Source organism: Echeneis naucrates, chromosome 9 (genome assembly GCF_900963305.1).
Source record: "Echeneis naucrates chromosome 9, fEcheNa1.1, whole genome shotgun sequence".
NCBI lineage: Eukaryota > Metazoa > Chordata > Actinopteri > Carangiformes > Echeneidae > Echeneis > Echeneis naucrates.
The window spans coordinates 4,700,609-4,722,884 of record NC_042519.1 but is presented as its reverse complement, the minus strand read 5'-3'; the positions used below and the strand labels follow the sequence as shown (position 1 = coordinate 4,722,884).

Here is a 22,276-nt window from a genome sequence, read left to right as displayed (position 1 = left end):
CCCAATATATCTATCTATCTCTCATGGCAGAAGAGAGAGAGACCTACTGACTCTGCGTTTCTGTCCAAAATTCAGGCGATGTAGAAGGGCAGACGGAGCAATTCCACTGAACTTGGTTAAAGGAACGATTGGACTTTTTCGACAATTTGGTGTCAGTTTCTCTGCCTGTTTTTGCCATCTGTGTTGATTTGTCCTTTCTGGAATAAAAGCACACAACAGGACTTTGCTCGCTTGTCAGCACAAGAAAGAGAAAGTACTTCCCTGTCACTGCAGCAGCAGCAGCCTGGGGAAAAGGGCCCTATTGTGCTAAATGATAGGAAGCAAGCTTTCATGGAACAGACTTTTGGTAGTGCTGCGGCAGGACCCCTGTTGTGAAATGGCAAAGATGTAAGGAGGGATGGGCGGAAGTGTCCGTGCTGCATTTTCACCTTGTGTTGCTGTGGTGCCTTTCCCCTCAGTCAATGCTCTCTGTCCCCTACAACCACCACATCACACCATGACATCTTTGTAGCACATAGCTGATGATATGCCGTCCAAGAGATGGGACTGTTGCCACCTTCTGCCCCCCTTTGTCAACATCCAAATAACTTAGGCCAAACCACCATGTGGGTATGCTAATGTGCGCTGCCCTGGGGCTGCCCATAGAGATGCCACACTGTGGCAGTGGCCAACCGGGTACGGGAGGAAAAAATGATGCTTTGACTCCTGGACCCTGTCAGTTAGAAGGGGGGATCAGGGGGATGAGCAGCCTTTGCAGTCTGGCAGTGCTCTCTGTTTGGGCACCACTCAACTCCAAACCTATCAGGAGGGCTGTGGAGACAAAGGGAGAGACACATCACACATCACGTGTTCTCCCTCGTAGGATGAAGACACATGCATGTGTTTAAATCAACGGAACCATACTGTACATGGATCTAAATGAGTGTTTGTTTTCAGTCTAATCTGAGCAGAGGAGCAGCGTTTCACCTCAACAGATATTGCACCAGGAAGAGCAACAGAAAGAGAATTTGAAAGTTCGGACCCTGATTGCATTCAGAGCTGACATTTAAATGTAACCTCATACATGCATATTTTAGAAAGGTAATGTACCATATAGTGAACTGTCTACACTGCGGCTGTCTGTAAACACCATCCATCTCCAAAAAGCACAAAAAACACAATAGGATAATAAATTTTCTCTGCAACCACTACATGACCCAGATTAAGGCAAAACCGCTGAAGGTGTTTGTTAAGCCCCTGCGAGTCCTGCCAATTGACTTGTTTTGTTTACCTTTTGGTTTTTAATGAGCCTGAGAGCCTGAGAACCGTTATTCTACTGGTGGCTTTCTACTTTTAATGATGTGCTGTTTTAGCCACCAAACTGCTCTCACTGCTGGCTGGGCCCTGAAAAAGTCTTTGTTAGCGTTACATGAGAGTGGAACTGGTAGGGTTAAATGTGCATCTGTTTCAGATGTGGAATGAGACCAAAGCCTGAGCAACTTAAGGATTCCCCAGTGTAGTGGCCCCATTTATCTATGCCGCTTTTCTAGTGGGGTGGGGGATAATGTGGCCCTGTGGTCCACACTGCTCGGTGGACATTGTAAGAGAGCCAACAGATAGCTTTTTCTCCCCTTGTACTGGACTTCACCAACAGCTTAATGAAGCCGAAGTGAACAAAGGTCAGAGGCCATGTGATGATTACAAGAGAATTTTGACATACAGTATCATTTTTATTGTTATAATTTTCTGCTGTTTTGTGTTTGTCTCTCCATCTTCCTCCATCTCTGGCTGCTCCTTTTATAGCTCTGTAAAGGTCCCCCATGAGTTGTGAAAGTTATGTTCCCCTGATCCAATGCAGGAGCTGGAACTGGAGCAGTGAATAAATGGAGCCAGTATAGCTACTTGTGCGGAAGTGGGAAGAGACTTTGAACATGATGTCGGCATACAGGATCGATGAACATCAGTTTTTGACATGCCCAGCCGAGGGTTCGGTGTGTTTGTGTGTGTGCGCAAACAGAGGTGTTTGCAGAAGTGTATATCCAGTTCCTGCACGAATGCAGCCGGCTATCATGGAGATGAAAAATGCCAGAGGCCTGAGTCAGTGAAGTGTTTGTCTCAGTGTGTGAGTCTGAGAGGCTTTATTATGTTCACATATGTGTATAACTGTGTGTGTGTGTGTGTGTGTGTGTGTGCGTGCGTGTCTTCCTTACCCATCAGCTAATCCATTATCATTTACCAACCTGTCACCCTGCTCTACCTTATCTTTAATTGCGGCCAATAGTGAATCAGCTTGAACCGTATTAATGCCATAGCATCACACTGAGTGTCACTCAATCACTTCAACTTAACTTTGTTTCTGAACCAGTTTTCATGCACCACAGCACCACAAAGCCCCCTCTCTCCAGCGCCTGATTGCTAATTGAGCTTCACCTTAATTGAGGGACTTGTCGCTGCGGACTTCTGCTTTGAAAAATAACCTGCCTTTTATGTATGTGTGTGTGTGTATCTCTGCTTCCCTGCATTTTAGATGTACGATACCAAATGTGCCCCTTTGCATTTGTGCGTATATGTCATATATGTGTGTGCGTTGAGGCAAAGTGTGTGTGTCCATCTCTCAGCATAAGTTGTGCAACAGAGCTCAGTGGGAGACTTGCAAGGAGGCCGCAGCTATGTGTGATGTTTTGCCACACCAACGTTGAGTACAAGCAGGGAAAACAGTCACACTGCACTTGGTTCTAATGTTAATTTCACATTAACGTGTTAATTCGTATATTATTAATAGAGTCCTAGGAGTTCCTCAGTCCTTAATATATTAACGTGTTCAGGGCCTTTAATTACTTTAATTCAACAGTGGTAGAACATTTACATGTCTGTTTACTGAAATATTGTTTCTATTTTTGAGGAACTTATAATTGTAATTTAAAATGTTGTCACAAATAATATTATTTAGGTTGACAGCCATAGATAATAGTTATGTATAGATGAATACAAATAGGGTCATAACAATTGACCTGCCAATACTCTGCCTAAATAACAATCCATTATCAATAGTCATTTGGAATTAAAAAATGTACAATCATTTTGACTCAGACGGGTCAAGTGCTTTTACTTTTAAAGAATTGAACAACAAACTGCCCTTTTTTGCCATATAAAGGCTGTGGATACACAGCAATAAAGCAATAAACACAACAATATCTGACACACAATCACCTTTCAAGTTGAAACCCATTAACGTTAAACGGTTGCCTGTTCGTACATTCAGCAAACATAGAGCAACATTAGCATTCATTCAGAGCTTGTATACAGTATTCGCTGCTTTTAACTTCTCTTGTTGCCAACAGCTCCATCCCAATGGAAATATGCGCCTAAATACTAAACCGTGTTCAGTAGCTTGTCTCTAATTTTCTATCACTATTGTTTGGTACTGGGTAATGTAGTTTCTCAGAGCCAACGCGTGAAAAACATTTCACTCCTAGATTAATTCACAACTAGATTAATGAGATGAGTGAGAGTGAACCAGCTTTAACTCAGCAGTTACTTTTTTCAAATACAAGACCTATTTGCATTTTTGTTTTGTTATTTTTTGCACTTTTTTGAAGCTTTGGTAAATAAATAGGGGTGGTATGGCTCTGGGCCAAATAATCAAGTTTCTCCCCACAGTCCAAACACACATACACTCGTTTAGTTGATTGTAGGTGTGATTCTGGCTGTTTGTCTCTAAATGTCAGTACTGTGATAGACTGCGGACCTGTCGGCTGGGATGGACTCCAGCCCCCTTATGTCTTTCTCAGGATAAGCAGTATGACTACTGAATTGTTAGTAAAAAAAAAAAAAAATCCATCACTGCTGCCCGCTTGCCACCTTATCAACTCTGTGCATCGTTGAAAAATGTCCTGTGTGCTTTGTTCTCACTGAAAGAGAAGTTTACTCACATGTCCCTCACACTACACCATTGGATATGTTTGTATCTAGGTGACTGCACCATCTTTGTACTGTCTACAGTCAGAATATGGGGCTGCCCTGAGGAAAGCCAAGGTCACATCATGCATCATGCTGACAGCTCATCTCCCCCTCTGAATTTGATGCCCGACCAAGAAACTTAAAACTAGCAGGCTGAAAAGCTAGCAGGAGACGTATGACGACAGCAACAACAACAACACAATATAGATTGCCAACAGAGCTTGACTTGGCTAGTGTCAGGAAGAAGGACAGACCTGAAGGTGCTTGATGTTGGCATTAGGCCCCCGCTAAGGACACTGACTTAAACCTCTGGCAGATATATTCCCTGGCTCAACGGTGAGAAATTCCACTAAGGATAAGGGAATTAGTTTAGATCGCCAGTGAATTTTCCTCAGTCCTAATTCTCCTTTGTTGACTAGAACATGTCTTTTTTTTTTTTTTTCTTTCGTCCTTCATTTATTAAATGTCCACTTCACCAGCAAAGTGTTGGAGCAAAGGCAAACGTGACAAAAGACGTTCAACATGGCTGGCATTTTGTGCAGATGGTAATCTGCTTTGGAGATGAAGTGTCTGTCAACAAGATTGCCTGCAAGATGGTCTCCAGTTTGCTGAGTCTGCACCCAGTAGGCCCAGAAATATGAGGAGCATGCTGAATGTTGCTGAGTGTCTGGTTTGCAAACTCACCCTCTTGCGTCACTCAGAAAACCTATTGATGTGATTCATGTTGTGGCACATGGTTACAACTGGAACCATTCCTGCCTCAGCCCCTTCTCTGAAAATAAGCTCAAGATATCTCAAGCAGAAGTAACATCTTCCCGACATGGGAATTCCACCCCCACATATTCTCGGGTGGACTTGGCATAATCAAGAAGGGGAACGCCACGGGGATGAAAACGCTGCCTTTAGAGTGTTAACAACTATGTTGCTGTGTCTGAATCTGGCAATCGCAGAGTGCACTCAGGCTTCCACCCTCTGTAAATTATGGGTGTGAGATGTGGATTTAGAGGCACAAATTTCAATTTCCATGTTACTGTTATACTTCTTAAGCACACAAATGGCATTCTTCCCTCTATGACTGTTTTCTTTTCTTCGATTTAAAAAAGTAAGCCAGTGTAAAAAAAAAAAAAAAAAGAAAAAAGAAAAGAAGATGTTAACTTAAGATGACCTCTCAAGGGATTTTATTCATACTCACAACAGTCATTTTACAAAACGGTTCTTTATTTCGACTTGCCTTGTTGGGCCTTGGGCATCTCTCAAACAAACACGGGCTCCATATATCTCTGACCACATAATGCAGGGGTTTTCAAATAGAAACTGGGAAGAAACAGTAGGTTATAGTTTCTGCAATTTGAGCCTAAAGGAATAGAAAAATGATATGGAATCGCATGGGTCTAGTTGTGGAGGAGCGAAAGGAAGCTGCTGGTGAAATGGTGTTTCTGCAAAAGATGATTTTAGGCACGAGTTCCAAAGCATCAGCTAACTTGTGATCCAGACAGCAAAAGGCCGTTAAAGCCTCAGTGGGTGACAGCAGATTGTGCCCCTGTTGAAGCCCTACTTCTGGCTTTGTTTTGATTCCTGGCTCTAAAGACGTTTACTTAAAACTGTTGCCATCAAGATTTCTTAACTCGCTGTATGGGAGTTAAAAAATCTTAAGATCCTATTACATGACTACTTTTAGGAGACTGTGTGTAGTTTGCCGTCGGGATCATCACAGTAGAGAGGAAGTGCTATTGAAATCTTGACGAATTGTCCTTGCTTCCAGGCAAAAAACAAAATGTATGACTGAAAATGACCTTGACATAAGATATTTACATGCTTTGATCTTTTAATTAAATCATCATGTGTCTTTTTGATCCTTTATAATACACTTAGTGAGCAACCTGTATGTGTGAAATGAAGAGAACCGTTAGATGAATACATTTGATGTGATGTGATTTGATTTCCATGTTTCTCCTGGTGCCTCCTCTCTCTTGAGAGCTGATAATGAAATTAGGTTTCCATCAGAGGGAAGGCTTACTGATTGGCTGTTGTGGAGCGTGTCATGTTCTACCCCTCTGAAACACTTAGAGTTTGGTCAGAACTGTCAGATCAATAGCTTCCCCTTGTTGTCTTTTCCACAGTTAAAATCCTCATCCATAACACGTTTTATTACTAGACGCTGTTCCAGAGTTTCTTCAGGCCTTACACTGTAAGGTTTTTATACCTGTCAGGCTTACAGGTATAAAAACCAGTACGGAGCGTATAAAACCTGGTTTTATACGCTCCGTACTGGTAAAATGTCTACATTTCCAACTGGTAATGCAAAACGGGCTCTTTTTTGTCTTGTTTTTTTGGCCAGTCCCTTCACATTATATCCAACACCAGACCTCTGTCTCTGTTCCCTTGTGCCATAGTCTGAGAAAGACATCTCTGCAGTATAGTGCCCGTACCTTCACGCTGCCTAATTGGCCTGTTTCTGGCAGGGAAGTTGAACAGTGTGTGTGTGTGTGTGTATCTCTGTTTCCCTGCAGGCTTTGAGCTGCTGTATCAGCCGGAAGTGGTGAGGCTGTACCTGTCTCTGCTGACAGAGAGCCAGAACTACAACACTTTGGAGGCCGCTGCCGGGGCTCTGCAAAACCTCAGCGCTGGACAGTGGACCGTGAGTCCAGAGGTTCAGGGAGGGTGAACAAGCACACACTTTTGTGTCTGACTTTTTCACTTCTATGTTGCGCTTTAGCAGCTCCTTTTGTCATCACCATCCCATTCCCTCAATAGCAGCTGTTTTGGACTGTGATTGAATTACCAGAACACAAGACTTGTCCCTAGAGATGCTTGGAGTCCCTATAACAAGATGCAAATGCCCTCTGTTTGAAACCACAGACGCAGCACATTAAGAAGAAGTGAATGTTAACAATCGGACACAACAGGCAGGCAGCAGGCTGCTAAAACTGCTAAAACAGTCAATTCTTTAGCAAAAATTGGTTGCTGGGGTACTTGGGAGCTGAAAACCTGAAAAATAATCATTGTACTCTCAGAATTAAGTGCTCTGAAAACTCAACATATCCCCGCACACTTTGACAATAGAGTATTGGAAAGAGAAATTTGTAACATTTTTTGAATATTAGTAGAAAGCCTGTTTTTTTTAGGTTAATAGATTTCAACGTTAGGACCTTTGCTTTCTTTTTCTTTGCTTGCTTTTACAACTAGCTAAGGGCTTGATAACTACAATACAACACGCTCTCATCTCTGGTAGAGGTTTGCCTGGTGATGGATGATGTAAGGACCTCTACAGCGAGACTCAGACATTTATTCCAATTAGAACGGCTGTAGAGCTGCTGAGAGGCTGTCTGGCTCGTAGGCAGCAGTGCATTATCAACACAGAAGGCCAGTTGTCAGGTGCCAGTTAATACGCAGCACCTCAGGCAAGATTGGTCACTTATGTTTTTCAGCAGACTGGTGGTACACAGCCCACGACGCATCACGACGCCACTGCACTTAACACCCATGTGTTAGACTGTAAACACATTCCTCAGTCCTCTGAAGCCACCAGCAGCTTCAGAGGAAAAAGCACCTGAACTCTTTTTATTATTATTATTATTATTATTGTTATAATTATTATTTCACAAGTTGAAATCCAGCCGTTAGTCTCCCATGTAGTTCTCTGAATAATTCAGTGGCAGTGATTTTCAGCTCAGGTGGCCGTTTTGAGGAGAAATCCTTCTTTCCCTTGGCATTTTCTTTTTTTTCTGTGGAAGCTGATCAGAATTCTTGGCTGAGCTCATAGACCTGTGGAGGCAGAAACCCACCCCACTGGCCCATCTGGTAGCTGGACAAAGCATGTCCCTGCTCCCTGAGAGTATATCAGAGCTTCTCTTGTAAATCTTCCTTATCCTCTGCTTTTGGTTGCTTTTGTCTGCGCCACTGGGTTGACCTGTTTTTCGAGGCTTGCTACTGCCATCTGGTGGCATAGTTTCATTTTCTCTCAGCTTAATTACATCTCTAGGGGTATCATCTTAGAAGAGAAACTCTTTTATGTAAAACTTAATGTTTCATGTAACAAAAAAAGACATGTAACATCTAATGATGTTTAAATTTTGAGAGATTTTATCACACTTTCGCAATTCATAGTCCCACTGTGTAATGTGAATTAGTCAAGACCACGGAACAGTGTTAAGCTGTCCAGTAGATAGTGAGTGCATGGTTAAAAAAGTCTACCCCTCTCTTGGTAATGTGGACATAAGATGAACTCCTACAATGGTGCTTTCCCAGTGGTCAAAGAAAGAAAGAAAAAAGAAGCCTGATCACACCAGGCAGCTCCCAGTTGGGAATCTGCATTTCTATATTAATGTCAAAAGGGATGCTGCTGACAATGTGTGCTCGCGCAGCCTTCGCTAAAGGTCAGAGGTTGAAATTATAAAAAAAGCATCCGCAACATTCCTCTGTATTCCCTCCAGTGGTCCAACTACATCCGAGCCACAGTGCGTAAAGAGAAAGGTCTCCCCATCCTGGTGGAGCTGCTGCGCTCTGACTCTGATAAGGTGGTCCGAGCTGTGGCCATCGCTCTGCGCAACCTGTCCATTGACCGCCGCAACAAGGACCTGATCGGTACAAACCATCAACCCCACACACACACACACACATACCAGACAGCATTTTTGTTTAGAACACTGGCACACTTATGTTTCTGCTACTGAAGCAACAGTGATTGTCTGAAGTCTAGCTTCTTTTAGGATTAGTTGAAACCTTTCAAGTCTGTCTTAACACAGTGCGTATGCCCTTATGTACTCTGAAATATTTATTGGCTGCAATTATCCTTCTTGCTGATGCTGGCACTGAGGAGATCTGTTCTGAATCTTATTTCAAGAAAAAGAGAACAAAGTCTGCGAATGCTGTTCTGTGCAAAAAATCACTTCAAAGATTCAACTTGCAATTCCCAAAAGTATATGTCGGTGAATTTAATTACCAAATTTTCTGATCTGACTTTCTAAATGAAACCTTATTATTCCAGCTTTATCTCCTGCTTAACCTTAGAGAAAATTCTTCACCCTATAGGAAGCTATGCCATGCGGGACTTAGTGAGCAACCTGCCCAGTGGTCAGCAGCGACCGGCTAAGAACCTGGAGGAGGACACCGTGGTTGCCATCCTCAACACCATCCACGAGATCGTCACTGACAGCTCCGAAAACGCTCGTTCCCTCATCCAGGCGCAGGCCATCGAGAAGCTGGTTGCCATTAATAGGACTAGGTAATGCTTTGAATATATATCACACAAATGTAACTAAAGTCGCTGGAGTCCCTTTAAAGCTGGATATTGTCTCATTTGGATTGAATTAGGTTTGTGAATCAATTTTGTTGAAGATTAGTGTGTTGCGGGTGATCTTGTGTGTTATATGCTGTTGGTTGATCAAACAGTGAACTAAAGAAGAACTCTTTGTTCATATTTGTGTAAACTACGCTAGAAGTGTGGGTTTACCACAGAGACCTTATACATATACAGTGCAGATAATTACAGTGCGACCTTGAATGCAATTTGCATCATGAGCCTTTATGTTAGTATTCATGAAGGACAATGTAATGTGTCTCTAATAGCCTGAGCTTGGCGACCACAGTACTGTACTTTAACAAGCCTCAGCCCACACACACACACACACACACACACACCACACATTAATTAATAGGCTTTTTAAAACTGAAGGGAATTGTTATACGGGGGTGCCTTTGAAGCTGCTCCTTATAGAAGTAAGCATGTAGCTATTTGTCTAAGTTCCCATCAACCACCTGAAAACAAAAACTGAATTCAGGAATCATAGTGGCAGCCATTCCAAAACAAAGAGGGTCTGCACTTTCTAAGGGCCAGTCCCTTATTGACCTCAGGAAATCAGCAACCATGTGTATTATATATATACACACACACACACACCAAATAGCTTTGGTTTCTGTCACCTCTCTGAGATTAGCTTGCTTTGAAGAGAACCCTGACTCACGTGTAATTAATGCTGGTGGCTCCGATGTGGCTAATGAAACAAGCAATCATGCGGCTATGAATTAAAAACTAGACCCTGGAGCCACTGTGAAGAATTGAAGTCTTTGAACAGAGAGATTGATTGCAGCAGCAGCGACATGCTAATAACACACACCCAGCCGTCAATGTTTTGGGAAACAGATGGGGTTCCTGACTTTAATTCTTATTCATTATTTCTAAATTTGTGTCATCTTTGTCGTGGATCTTTCAGCCAATCGGCTCGAGAAACAAAGGCTGCGTCCCATGTGCTACAGACAGTATGGAGTTACAAGGAGTTAAGAAACGCTTTGACCAAGGATGGCTGGAACAAGAGCCACTTCCAGGTACGGTGCTAGGTTCCTACAGAGGGCTGTAGTGTGAATCTTCAGTGCTGTCATCAGGGCCTAAAATTTTAAATATATCGAGCGCATGTTCATATTATATACAGAATGGTTCAAAGTCTAATAAAAATGTTACCAGAATGTGAGGACAGAGATCTTACTATTTATTTTGGTTATTTAATATATGCTATAAGTGTATGATATTTCACGTATATGCATATTTTACATATTTTACATTTCTATATTGATAGAAAAGTGCACAGTACCTGAGCTGTTTGACCTCGTTGCTCTGTCACTCCTCTCAGCCCACAGTGACAACCACTCCTAAAGTAACTAAAAATGGCAAGCCAGGCTATGACGACACCACTCTACCCCTGATGGAGAAAAATCAAGGTGTGTCTCTGTTTGGGTTTGTTCCTGTTTTTGCCTGTTCACAGGACGAATTGGTGGGATAGATGAGAAGAAGTATGTGGAGCTCATTTGAAACAAAGCACATCAAAAGAAACTTTTCACTTAGCAGTCTAACAGTGTGACTCACGATGTGTTTTAATAGTTTTTGAAAAACAAATGAGCTCAAAGGAAAAAAAAAAACCTCAGATTTTGGCTACACGCAGTGCAATGTTAGAATTTATTTGTTCGCAGGAATTATTCACAACAGAAGAAATACAGCTGATTATGTTCAGTTTTAACCAGCTAATACATGCTTCCACATGATGTAAAGTACCTATTATTATTGTCCTGACATTACCCCACCTGTACAGTCCCTGAAACAGGTTGAAACAAAATACGGAGAACAGCCATTTCTCAAGGTGTCTACTTGAGGACATGTGTGTATTTTCTTTGTGGCTATCTTTAAGCACCGTGCTTGCAGCATTATTACTCTCACCCCTTGTGTGGTGAAGGTGCAGTGTGTTACTGTGTATGATGGAGTAATGCCATCAAACAGAATTCTGCTGCTGTTGAACGAAAACCTGACTAAAGTTTGTTTGAAGGAATATGAAATTTAAAAAAAAAAAAAAAAAGCTGTTTGTGGCAACGCTGGTGTTTTTTTTTTTTTCATTTTGGGTTTTAAATTGATATAATAAGGTCAGGAATAATGAAGAGCCCTCCACCTTTCAAAAACTGTTTAGCTGTATCCAATCAAAAATGTGGAATAGAAGTTTACTTTAACAGCAGCAGCGTGTGTGGGGGAGGGAGGGGGATTGGTGCAGCACATTGGCCCAACAAACATCTTTCTGGCAGAGGAGTCAGTAGCATAGTAGCAGGTTACTCTCCTAATTTTTGGCTATATGGCCACCACTTTCTTTGCATCCGTACAGACACATGAATCTTGGCGCTCATGTCTGCCCACTCCTAGTTTGCTTTACTCAATCACTGGCTAAAAACCATTACCCTGAAAAGCAGCACCGTTTTGGCTCAGTTACTCAGTTTGTGTGTGTGGGCACCGCGTTTTTTTGTACAAATGGCATATGAATGCTTTTCAGGCACCAGGAAATGTGGCAGTGGTGATATGATACCTATGGATGAGCTGGGTCCAGGTAAGAGTCAGACTGCATGATTGTCCTTAGCCAAAGAAGAACTAGCTCTCCTCTAATCTTTCCATAGCTTCTCTTGTGATTCGACAATCTCTTCCACTGCTGGGCATATTAAATGTTGCCAAGAATTTTTCTCTTTTTGAATCAGCAATTTTAAACCACTTAAAATCCAGATCTGGGTATGACATGACACTCTTTGATGCTGTATGCAGGACCCCTCTGTTGACGAGATGTTTGTACAAAGCTGGGCCTTGATTAGAAGCTTTGCGCTCAAAGGTGTGGATGTGCCTTCACTTACTGCATAATAAATGCACGCTCATTATATCTCGGTGCAGATTTCCCCTGAATAATATGAAACTGCAACTTAGAGGTTTATTCATTTCATATTTGTTGTTTTTTGTTTTTCAAATCACCCTTATTTGGTTCACAGTATTATGTTGGTTTACCATTAAGTCCTATGGGTCTGTATTTATCCACAGTCTAAAAATCACCCCTAGGAATTGTGCCCAATGTGAAACTACGACTAAAAGACTCAAAGAAGGATTTGAGACTAATGCATAAAGCTTTTTACACTTGCTTTCAACAAGGAGAAGGATTACTCTGAAGACTCTGGGGTTCTTGTTTTTTTGTTTGGGTTTTTTTTTTTGTAATGATTTTAGCCACAACATAAAACAACAGCTTGAAATATTTAACTGATAAACTCTAAAATTCAGAAAATTGGAACGAAGCCTTGTTGTGTTGTGTATTGCTGACTAAGATGGGGAATTAGTTCATCTTGGTTCATTCCTTCATCAAATCTCATCATACTAACAAAGAACTGTTCACCCAGTGCACACCATGACAACTGTCATCAGGCCATCTAATGAATGTAAATAAGTGATTGAATAGATAAGGACATGTTTGTATGATCGCTCTTCACACTGAATCGTGGAGGGGTGAATGAATTTGTTCTATCTGAGGAGATGTACAAGTGATTAGAGTTGGATTTGTTGCCGCTCACCCCAGTCGTTATCACATGCTCATATGAGCATATTTTTATGTTGCATCTCCAGGTAATAAAGAAATCTACATTTGCTTTCGGTCATTTTGTCCTCATGTCTATGTAATAAATATTTGCATTGCTAAAATGAAGGCTTATAAAATAGTTTCACTCAGTCTAACACGTAGGGCTGAGCACAATTTAAGGGATTTACCTCTTGTATTGGCCCTAAGGCAGGTTATTTGAGAAAGAATTTTTTTAAATAAGTTAGTGGGACAGAGTCAAAAACCACTGAAAAATCCTTAAACTAGTTTGTGTATGAGCACCTGCAGTGGCAAACAACAACGAGTGCTGGAAAGTTTAGACAGTCACTAAGAGTGCGGAAGTATGATTAGCCTTCTGTCCTCTTTCCTGGCACACAGGTAAATGTTCCAGCGCAGAAAACGTTTTTTTTTTTTTTTTTTTGGTCATTCGACACAAGATAAAACAAGACTGTGAACTGTTTGACAATGCTTGCCTTTTCACTGAAGAAGTATTAGCTAACTATTGTTCTCTGACCTCATTAGATGGTTACTCCACCATTGACCAGAGGGATAAGGACTGCAAGTACAAGACAGGCGACGGCTCAGTGGATCTGACAGAGCAGGAGCCATTGAAGGTACAGACAGACCTCTTCTGATCTCCCGCGGGATAAAGGACGTAGAGGACGAAATAATGATGCCTCACTGAACTATTATCACGCTCTCTCTCTCTCTTTCTTGTTTTCTCTCTCTTCGTGCTTACTGTGGTGGGCCTCATTAGAGGCTCTTAATCCTATTGATTCTTTAAATAGGCTGGAACTTGTCATTCTCTGTTATTGTTGCCTGCCCCAGCTCAGTACTGTGGAGAGCATCCGATCTGCAAGCCACTCGTTAATTGAGTGTAAGCTTTTGGTGTCTGTAAAGTAATTAATCTGAGACTGATTAAAAGCACCCGCCAACAAGCACTCCTTGTGGAGACGACCCTTGCCTTGGCAATGAGCACATTGCTACATTATCAGGTGGTTGTCTGCTGATTATACAACCATTTTACTCGGAAGACACAGTTTGTTTATTGTTAAATGGACTGGCAATCCACCCTCAATGAGGAGTCATGGAATAATGGCTTCAGAGGGTGTCTGACATGTGTCAGATGCTTCTCAAATGCTTTGTTGTAGTCTACATTTGATCTACTTTCTGCTATATTAATGGGATTTACCCTGTGGGGTTATAAAATAGCTGACATCAAGAGTCCGTTAAATTTAGTTTGGTATATGTCCCTAATTTAATATATAGATGCACAACCATGCATGTTCAAACTCAAACTCAGAAATGTTTGTGTTTGGAATTTAATCAGGATTAAACTAAATTAGTTAGTGGACAGCCGTTCATGTTTTATTATGGATCTACTACTTATTATTATAGTTACAGATTATTATAATCCGAAAGTAGTCCTGAAGTTAATGACCTGACTTGACTGAAGCTGGTTCTTGTGTTTCTTTCTGCTTCAAGCAACAGTGAAGAAGAAAATACCTGAGAGAAGAGTTGCTGAGAGCTAATAACATTTTTAATGCTCACTGTGGATTCAGTCTCACAGTTCTTTAAATTTAAAATAAAAGCAATTGCAGTTATTATATGAGCAATACTTGTAGCATATTCTCTCTCAATCAAATCAACACTTCAAGATTTCTTTTCATTTTAAAATTGTGTTAATGTTGAGTGCACTGCTGCATTGATTTCTCTTGGTTGCCAGTTGAACTTAACACAAGGAGAGAAATGGGCCACTGCTCTCCCTGGTAGAACATTTTAATTTTGTGTTCCATTAGGGGAGTCAGTTGTAGCTGAAGCTAAACCTGCTCATAACGGTGATGCCGTTATGTGCTGTCCACATCCTGGAGTGCACTTCAACTGTACATCGCTGCATCCACTTACACATTAAGTTAAACTACTGGAGGTTTGCAAAAACAAGATTCTCATCTGGTCTTAACTGATGTCTTCTCTGCATCTAGCAGATTTGTTGAGCTTGAGCACACATTTTAAAAAGGAATTCAAATTTTGCCTCAATCTCAGGGCGAATATGCAGCGTCAGAGCTATTACATAGCTCCGTAAAAAGAAAAAGCTCCTGTTCAAAAATATAACATTTGAAAAAAATTTATACATATCTTTACATTTAATATAACAATTTCTAATATTTCCATTGTTATTATTTAAAAGTGTCTTTATAACTATTAGAGGTATTGTGTAAAAGGCGATTTTACTCAGAAGTCTAATAATCAGTTAGGGATTAATTGATGCTGTCTCTTGAAGTTGAGTTCTTTTACTAGCTCTGAATCCACAGAAAGGAGTACAGCATAGTCATGTTAGTCTTCAGAGTGTGGAGACCTTCATGTGTTACTCCAAAGCTGTCTTCCAAGTCTCCTGTCTGTACTTCCCAGAGGTGTTCTGCAAGCTTTGAATGAACTTGGCTGTGAAACTGCTCTCACCCTCTTTCATTTGCATGTTTTGCGACACTATTTTGTAATCACTTTGACTTCTTTCCCAGCTTTCCTTAAGGCAGGGAACTAACTCTGGCTTCTCTGATCCCAGATGCATGTATCTGTATGTCTACGTGCGTGTACTTCTGAAATGTATTGACTTCTTTTTGTTTTACTGTGTTGTTTTTTGTTTTCTTTTTGTTTTTCTTTTTTTTTTGTTCTTGTTAATCCGTCTTCCTGGCGACAGAATGACACAAATAGGAAACACTATATCAGGAGTAACAGGCCTGCGGTCAGTCTGGTGGACGCTTGTGATGTTAAGCCCCAGCCTGTTGACTCCTGGGTCTAAATGCATGCATGGTAGGTCTGAAAACAAAATCACACCAAAAAAATAACAACCTTCACCTTTCATGTTCAATTGTAGTGTCCTTTCATTCCCTGTTTCCTCATCGTTTCCACCTGTTTTCCTTTTATCCTCACCCTATATCACGTAGACCTGCTGTCACCCTGAGCCCACAGTAGTCAGCTGGTGAAGTCACCTTGGTCTTCTTGGTGACATTTATGCTATTAACCTGTAGTGTAATCAAGTATGTGTTTTGATAACTCTGAGTTCAAAATATTAAGCTTTTATGCAGTATTTCAACACTCCTTATTTACACAGGCTCTTTTGTTCCACACGCTTTTTTTTCTATCAAATCATTGAGGGGAAAAATTAATTTCAAGATAATGTATGCCATACACAAACAATCACAACCTGATGTCAGTGTTTCAGTGTAACAGAACGCTGCGGTGGATTTTAATTAAAATACGCCTCATTTGTCATTGTTTAATTGACTGTTTACTAAACCCTCTTTCAAACAACCATTCTTCAATCATAGCAACTGCAACTAGGCACAGAAGGTCTGTCAAGCTTTAGATTTGTGGCTGTAATAAGAGGAACTTGCGTTACTCTAAAAGAATTTCATAGTCTTTTGTCTAGCTTTTCTAAAAACCAAAACAGCAAGAACAGCACACTAGGAAAGTTCCAACTTGGTGCACAAGCCCAGCGGTTTAGAACGTCTGCCATGTCATCGCAGCATCGCTGGTTTGAATCCAGCCACGTTCCTACTGTATGCTCCTGGTCGTTCTCCTCTCTCTCTCCCTGTGTGTCACTCACTCTGCCAAGTACTGGATAAAATAAGGGTACAAAATGTCCAAAACTAAAATTCGGAAACAAAAGGAAAGCATGTCACAACTTACACATCCACTTGCAGCTCTTTACCCCTCTACATGACATAAAATAGCATGATATCAACCAGTCACATTCAGTCCTTATCCCGAAATCTTGTAACAGCAAGTATGGAGCAAACCATTTAACCAGGATGTCAGAGGAAAATAAGAATTGAATCATTCATTTATCACACTTAGAGACAATTGTCCTTTAACATTGATTTTTTTGCAACAAACAATTCAATATAACTCTGTTTAGCAAAAAAAAAAAGAAAAAGTTATTTCTCCTCCTCTATAATAAGCATAGACAACAGACAGGCTTTAGTCTCTGTTTACAATCCAGCACCACCTGTCTGATTGAAATGTACGCCTAGCCTCATCACTGCTTCCCCTGACAGCCTTTGCTGAAAGTGGTGGCAAATGATGAAGGGGAATCATTCTTCTGCACTCCAGATGGATCCTCCAGAGACTCAGATATCCATTAATGAAAAGCAGTAGGGGGGAAGAAACAGATAGGGACACACACACAGACACACTCACATCCACACAATCTCTACATTGCCGTGCACACAAATTGCTGGGTCAAAGCAAGATGACTTCAGATAAATAATTCATGTAAGATGGTGATGAAGGGAGCCAGCTCTTATCATGCACACACACAAATTCATACTTGATCAACCCATACACAATATGCAGAAGAAAGACATGTAATGTGAGGCTAATATTAATTCAATTTACATACAATTTGCGCTTAGAAGTAACAGGTTTGATTAGTTTGTATAAATAGTTATCCAGATGAACGTAGTAACATAGCAACACCCACATTTCCACTTAAGTCACACAAAGAATGGAATTCAGTTTGTCTTTGAGGTTGACAGATTCCCTAAAATTGCTGTTTTTCTAAGTAGAGGCCATCAAGACAATTTCAACAGAACATTTTTATTCATTTCACTGAATAGAGCTACAGTCATAAACACTACAGCCTAATAAAAATGAATCATGTCCTCAGACTTGTATATTTTATTCGCAGTGCATTACTGGCATCTTTCCCCAGGTCCCTGACTCAGTCTAAGCCAACCAAGTGTTCAGTGTCACGCAAAATGACTTTTGCAAGGCTGCCTGATGATCGGGGTGAGCTTCATTAGTTTTCACTGTTGTACTAGCAGCATATCAACCCCCTTTTGCCTCCCTCTCACCACTGTCATCCTCTCCTGTGCCAGAGGCCTCCTATCAGGTCTTGTTTTGTCATCTCCCTTTCTCAGTCATCTTTATCAATGGCCATCTGCTCAATTCTTTTATCGCCATCCATGGAATTATCATAGGAAACTCATCACAGGGTGACTATGGAAATGATTATTTTCAGTATACAGTGCAATCTTGCCTCTTAATTATAAAAAAGCTGCAGGTAAAAGTTGGAATGGACTGTTAGGTAAGTTTTTTTTTTTTTTTTTAATTTTGGAAACATTTAGACAGTGATGACATTTCTCAAGCATTGTTATAAGGCAGAGTGACTTTCTAGCTCTCTCATATACGTGAAGTCAAACTGGAGTGTTTCAGTCCGGACTAAAAGTAGATTTGAACTTTTAACGGCCAGCAAAAGTTTTTGTATTGTCAATAAATCCCATGAAAAGACTAAAAGAAACAATGATAGTAACAATTATTGCCTGTGCAGCAAAAGCCTGATGTCGCTCATTCCTCTGTGACATTGGGACTCTTCTGTTATGGATTGATCTGGGGCTGAAAATCGAGTCTAACAGAAGCACTATTTGCTACTGTGTTTATGTTTGAGATATTGAAAGTGATTGTCATGTAAAGAGGTTGTCTCATGTCAGGTGCTCAGATGTGCTGCTGCACCCTCAACAATTGTGCTTCCTTAGGTCACACGGGGGCAGCACAACCAGCTGTTAAAGCATCACTAAAACAGCTTTACAGCTTCATTAGTAACACAAAAACGTCAACAAACAGTTGCTCATTTCTACTCTCACCAGACAACGTGACATTTATTTGTCTTGTTTCTATCCAGTGGGCCAACTGGCAGTGACACTGAACTAAAACGGTGACTTGGGGTCCAGATATTACATAGAGTCAAGAGATGCTAAGTCATGCTTAGAGCCAAGGGGATCAACACATAATAGCTTCTTTTTTCTGAGTTTGTCAAAAGCAATTCATCATTTTGCATAACACATAGTTATTTTTCCTGTTTTTAATGGAAAGATTTTAAAGCTTTACTAAAGAATAGGGGCGACTGGGCTTGGGCGAAGATACTACAATGAACAGTAGACACATTTTTGATATATGTCCTTTCATGGAATTTATAGACAATAGCAAAAATATAGAATATGGTTTTGTCCTCAACTCACTATAAAGTACGAAGCTTACCATTTGACATTTTACAGCAAATGTGTAGTATTTTGGACCGAAGCTTTTCATTTACTGTCTTTTCAAACTCAAAATAACAGTTCTTCTAATATATTCTCTTTTCTCCATGTGCTTCAGGCTTAAAAGTGCGACACCCCAGCTAGAGGAGAATTATCACCACTGCCATTTCACATGGAGCTTATCTTTGGAGTTGGACTTTGTACAGAAAAGAGGATTTTAAGAAAATGCATAATCACAACAGCGACTACCCAGAAGCAGCCAGCATTCTCATGCTTTTCAGAAAAAAAGTTAAAAAGAATAAAAAGTGACTACTCCTACTACTTTCTCATATCTACATTCCCACTGGACATCATGTGAATTTTACAGTGTTGACTCTTGTTGAGTTGTACAAGTAACAAGAAACGGACAGAGGCCGGTGCTGTTGAAAAACTGGACATGTGACAAGTCGATAAGGGGACGTGAAGGAAGTGAATGGGAATGAAAAGTGTGCTCTGTGGAAGAGACCTGTGGTAGAAGATATAGAAAATGGATGTTTTTAATTTCAGTGTCACACCCTAGACTTTGTGGGTTTGGAGGAAATTTAATTTTAGTTCGTTGCCAATTTTGAATTGAACAGATTTGAACTGATTTGTTTGAAAGTTATTGAACGTTTGTTTTCAGGATAGTGGGATGGACAAAGACACAGAAAAGTGAAAGTAAAAGGAGAGAAACCGAGCCTGAGAAGAGCTGTAGCATAGCGGATAGACATGTACTCTCAGCAGCCTGATCTCATAGATTTACAATCCATTTGGTTCACTGTGTTTTTTCAAAAGAGAAAGGGGGGGGGGTGGGTGAGATGCTTTGAAATCAAACATGGTTACCAGTTGGTCCAACTTATAGAAGCAAGGAGCCTGCAAGTTGTGGTTCGGAAAAAGTAAAGTGACAAAGTGTGTACATCCGATGGTGTGACAGGTTTTGTTAACACAGCGGAGCAAAGGTACAAAATGGAAGGACTTTCTGTTTCATCATGATCAACATGTATGAGACAAGTTGCATGTTGACATTCAACTTTCACAGAGTTGTGGTTACATGTGTTACCACTTCATTTGTGTAGCGACACGATTCTTTGAGTTTCTTGGTTGGTTGCTCTTTGTCAATGATGTCTATTAAAGAGGATATAAGGCATTTGTTTATAAATGATTTGTGTTTTTGAAAAGAAAGGCAGAAGATTGTTCTCTTGTTGAAAGTATAGATCTAAAAGCATTTTTATTTTTGTTGGATTTTATATAAATGTATATTAAGGTCAAAAGGAACAAAAAAAAATAGCAAAATGAAGGGGAAAAAAACCAAACAAAAAATAACAGACTTCTTAGATGTATATTAATATCACATTGTTTGGAAAGCACATCTCATTTGATAAAGGCTCACCATATTTGTAAGCAAGAAATAACAACCTAACTTAATCGTGTGTCAAATATTGTCGAGTAATGCCGACGATCACCTATTTATATTTTGTATATGTCAAAATAATCTTACAGAAAAAAAATATTTGCAGTGCTCTTTATGTGGGCGATAAATTCATGTTGTCTGGCAGCCCCTGCATCACTGAAACAGACAATACTGGAGGAGTCAGGGGGTCAGACAGGTGATGGGACAGAGAGAGATGGCAGTCTTACATCATACAAGTCCCTTCAATTGTCTTCCTGGTGTATTCAGACCAAGTTACCATCAACCCTGAGTCCTCCTTCACCAACGCATCTTAAAGAGAAATAATCAGTCGTGAGCATGAAGAAAATCAGATGTGTACAGATGTTTATATTTTGTTCTTTCCAAGTGCCAGTTTTTTTTTTGTTTGTTTGTTTGTTTGTTTGTTTTTTGTGTGTGTGCGTGTGTGTGGTGTCATTTAAATATGAACTAATTCATTCGTGTGCAGGAAAAGAGTTCAGGTGGACGAGTGGATCTGGCTATTCAACGCAAAATGAAAAAAAGTTGAATCACACTGTATGAATGAAAACTTCAAGTTTGGTCATATATAGTATATATTTTTACAATGTTATGGGTAAGACAGTTGAGATTTAGAAAACGAGAAGGATACAGAATCTTATTGCCATTTTTCTCTTGCTTGGTGAGACTGAAAAATCCAGTGGGAATGGGTGTGGTCTCCGTTCCAGCCTCCTGTTTCCTGATTCACTTTGAATCGGACACGGAAAGAGTCCAGTCCAAGTTGGTGTCACTCATGCGTCATCAAGGCGAACGGCATGTGCCTGCGTTGAAGTCTGATTTTTCTTCGTGACGTATGTGACTTTATAAAGCTTGCGTATTTTACACAGTGTTTACAAAAATGTACGTTGTGGTAAAAATCAATAAACTCAAAAAAAAACTTACTGTATAAATTTTAATTTCCGAGGTCAAAAAAGTTATGAAGATACCCAGCATCCCTTTTGTGAGTTCTAAGAAGTGTGTAGTTACATTGGACAATACTGAACCCTCACAAGAAAGACCCATATGACTGTCGATTCCTGACTGCACTATGCAGTACCACAACCAAAGGATCTGGAGGTGATGTTTGCATGCATTCATCAAAAGGGTTTTTGTTTTTGTGGATGTGCAAAAACAAAACGCCAAACTGTAAAATAAATACAGGACACATACATCGCGTCAAACAGACCTACCTGTGTAGATATAACTGATTCAAGACCGTCAAAATAAAGTACTACTCCGTAGCAGATGTGTTTGTACCTATCATGTGCCTTAACCTTTTCCATGGTACATAAAGATACGTGTGTTTTATATAACTTTATTGGTCCCTTTCAACTGTCATCTCCATCCTGTCTGTTCACCTCTACTCCATTCTCCTCCTATGCCCCCCCTTCTTCCTCCACTCTGCTCACTTATTCATTTGTCCTGCACCCTGCCCCTACCCTCCTCTGTGACCACACCTTCTCCCCAAAGTCAAGTAGTTTAGACTGTTGGTGCGGCTTCTGCCTTGTATTACATTGTATTATAAATTAAAAAAAAAAAAAAAAACTCATTCAAAAAATGGTTTTGATTTCCTAGATGAGTAAAATTGTTAATGCTTTCGTAGCGAGCAGAGGCAATGCCACAGTGACAGAATGTATTATGTTAATTTTACTAATACCCAGAGGCAAATATTACGCTTGTTAAACATAATGGAAAAATACTGGTTTGTAGAGTATAAATTTGATGTGTTTTCAATAAATCATGCCTGGAAAGAAGCAGCTACTCGCACTTGTGTCTTATTTTAGTATTATTATTATTATTATTATTATTGTGTTATTGGTTTCAGTAAAACTCATGGTCTTTAGTCATAATAACAGCCTCTTCACATTTCTTCATGGTCAATTCACCCAAATAACATTATTTAATTTGTGGTACTTACTGTAAAGAGTTTATACTCTAACAAATAATTAATATTGTTTTTA

At 40.3% G+C, this 22,276-nt stretch overlaps 1 protein-coding gene across 1 annotated transcript in view; it reads left to right on the top strand.

Moving 5' to 3' along the window:
* The window catches only part of arvcfb (ARVCF delta catenin family member b), a 120,873-nt gene extending 98,973 nt beyond the window's left edge, over positions 1-21,900 (top strand). The window contains exons 10-18 of the mRNA XM_029509986.1: positions 6,450-6,577; positions 8,373-8,523; positions 8,971-9,163; positions 10,152-10,263; positions 10,566-10,657; positions 11,752-11,798; positions 13,341-13,432; positions 15,514-15,626; positions 18,972-21,900. Coding sequence (XP_029365846.1) covers positions 6,450-6,577; positions 8,373-8,523; positions 8,971-9,163; positions 10,152-10,263; positions 10,566-10,657; positions 11,752-11,798; positions 13,341-13,432; positions 15,514-15,615 — 917 coding nt within the window. The 3' untranslated portion in view covers positions 15,616-15,626; positions 18,972-21,900. The remainder of the gene's footprint in view (positions 1-6,449; positions 6,578-8,372; positions 8,524-8,970; positions 9,164-10,151; positions 10,264-10,565; positions 10,658-11,751; positions 11,799-13,340; positions 13,433-15,513; positions 15,627-18,971) is intronic.
* Positions 21,901-22,276: the final 376 nt, after the last annotated feature.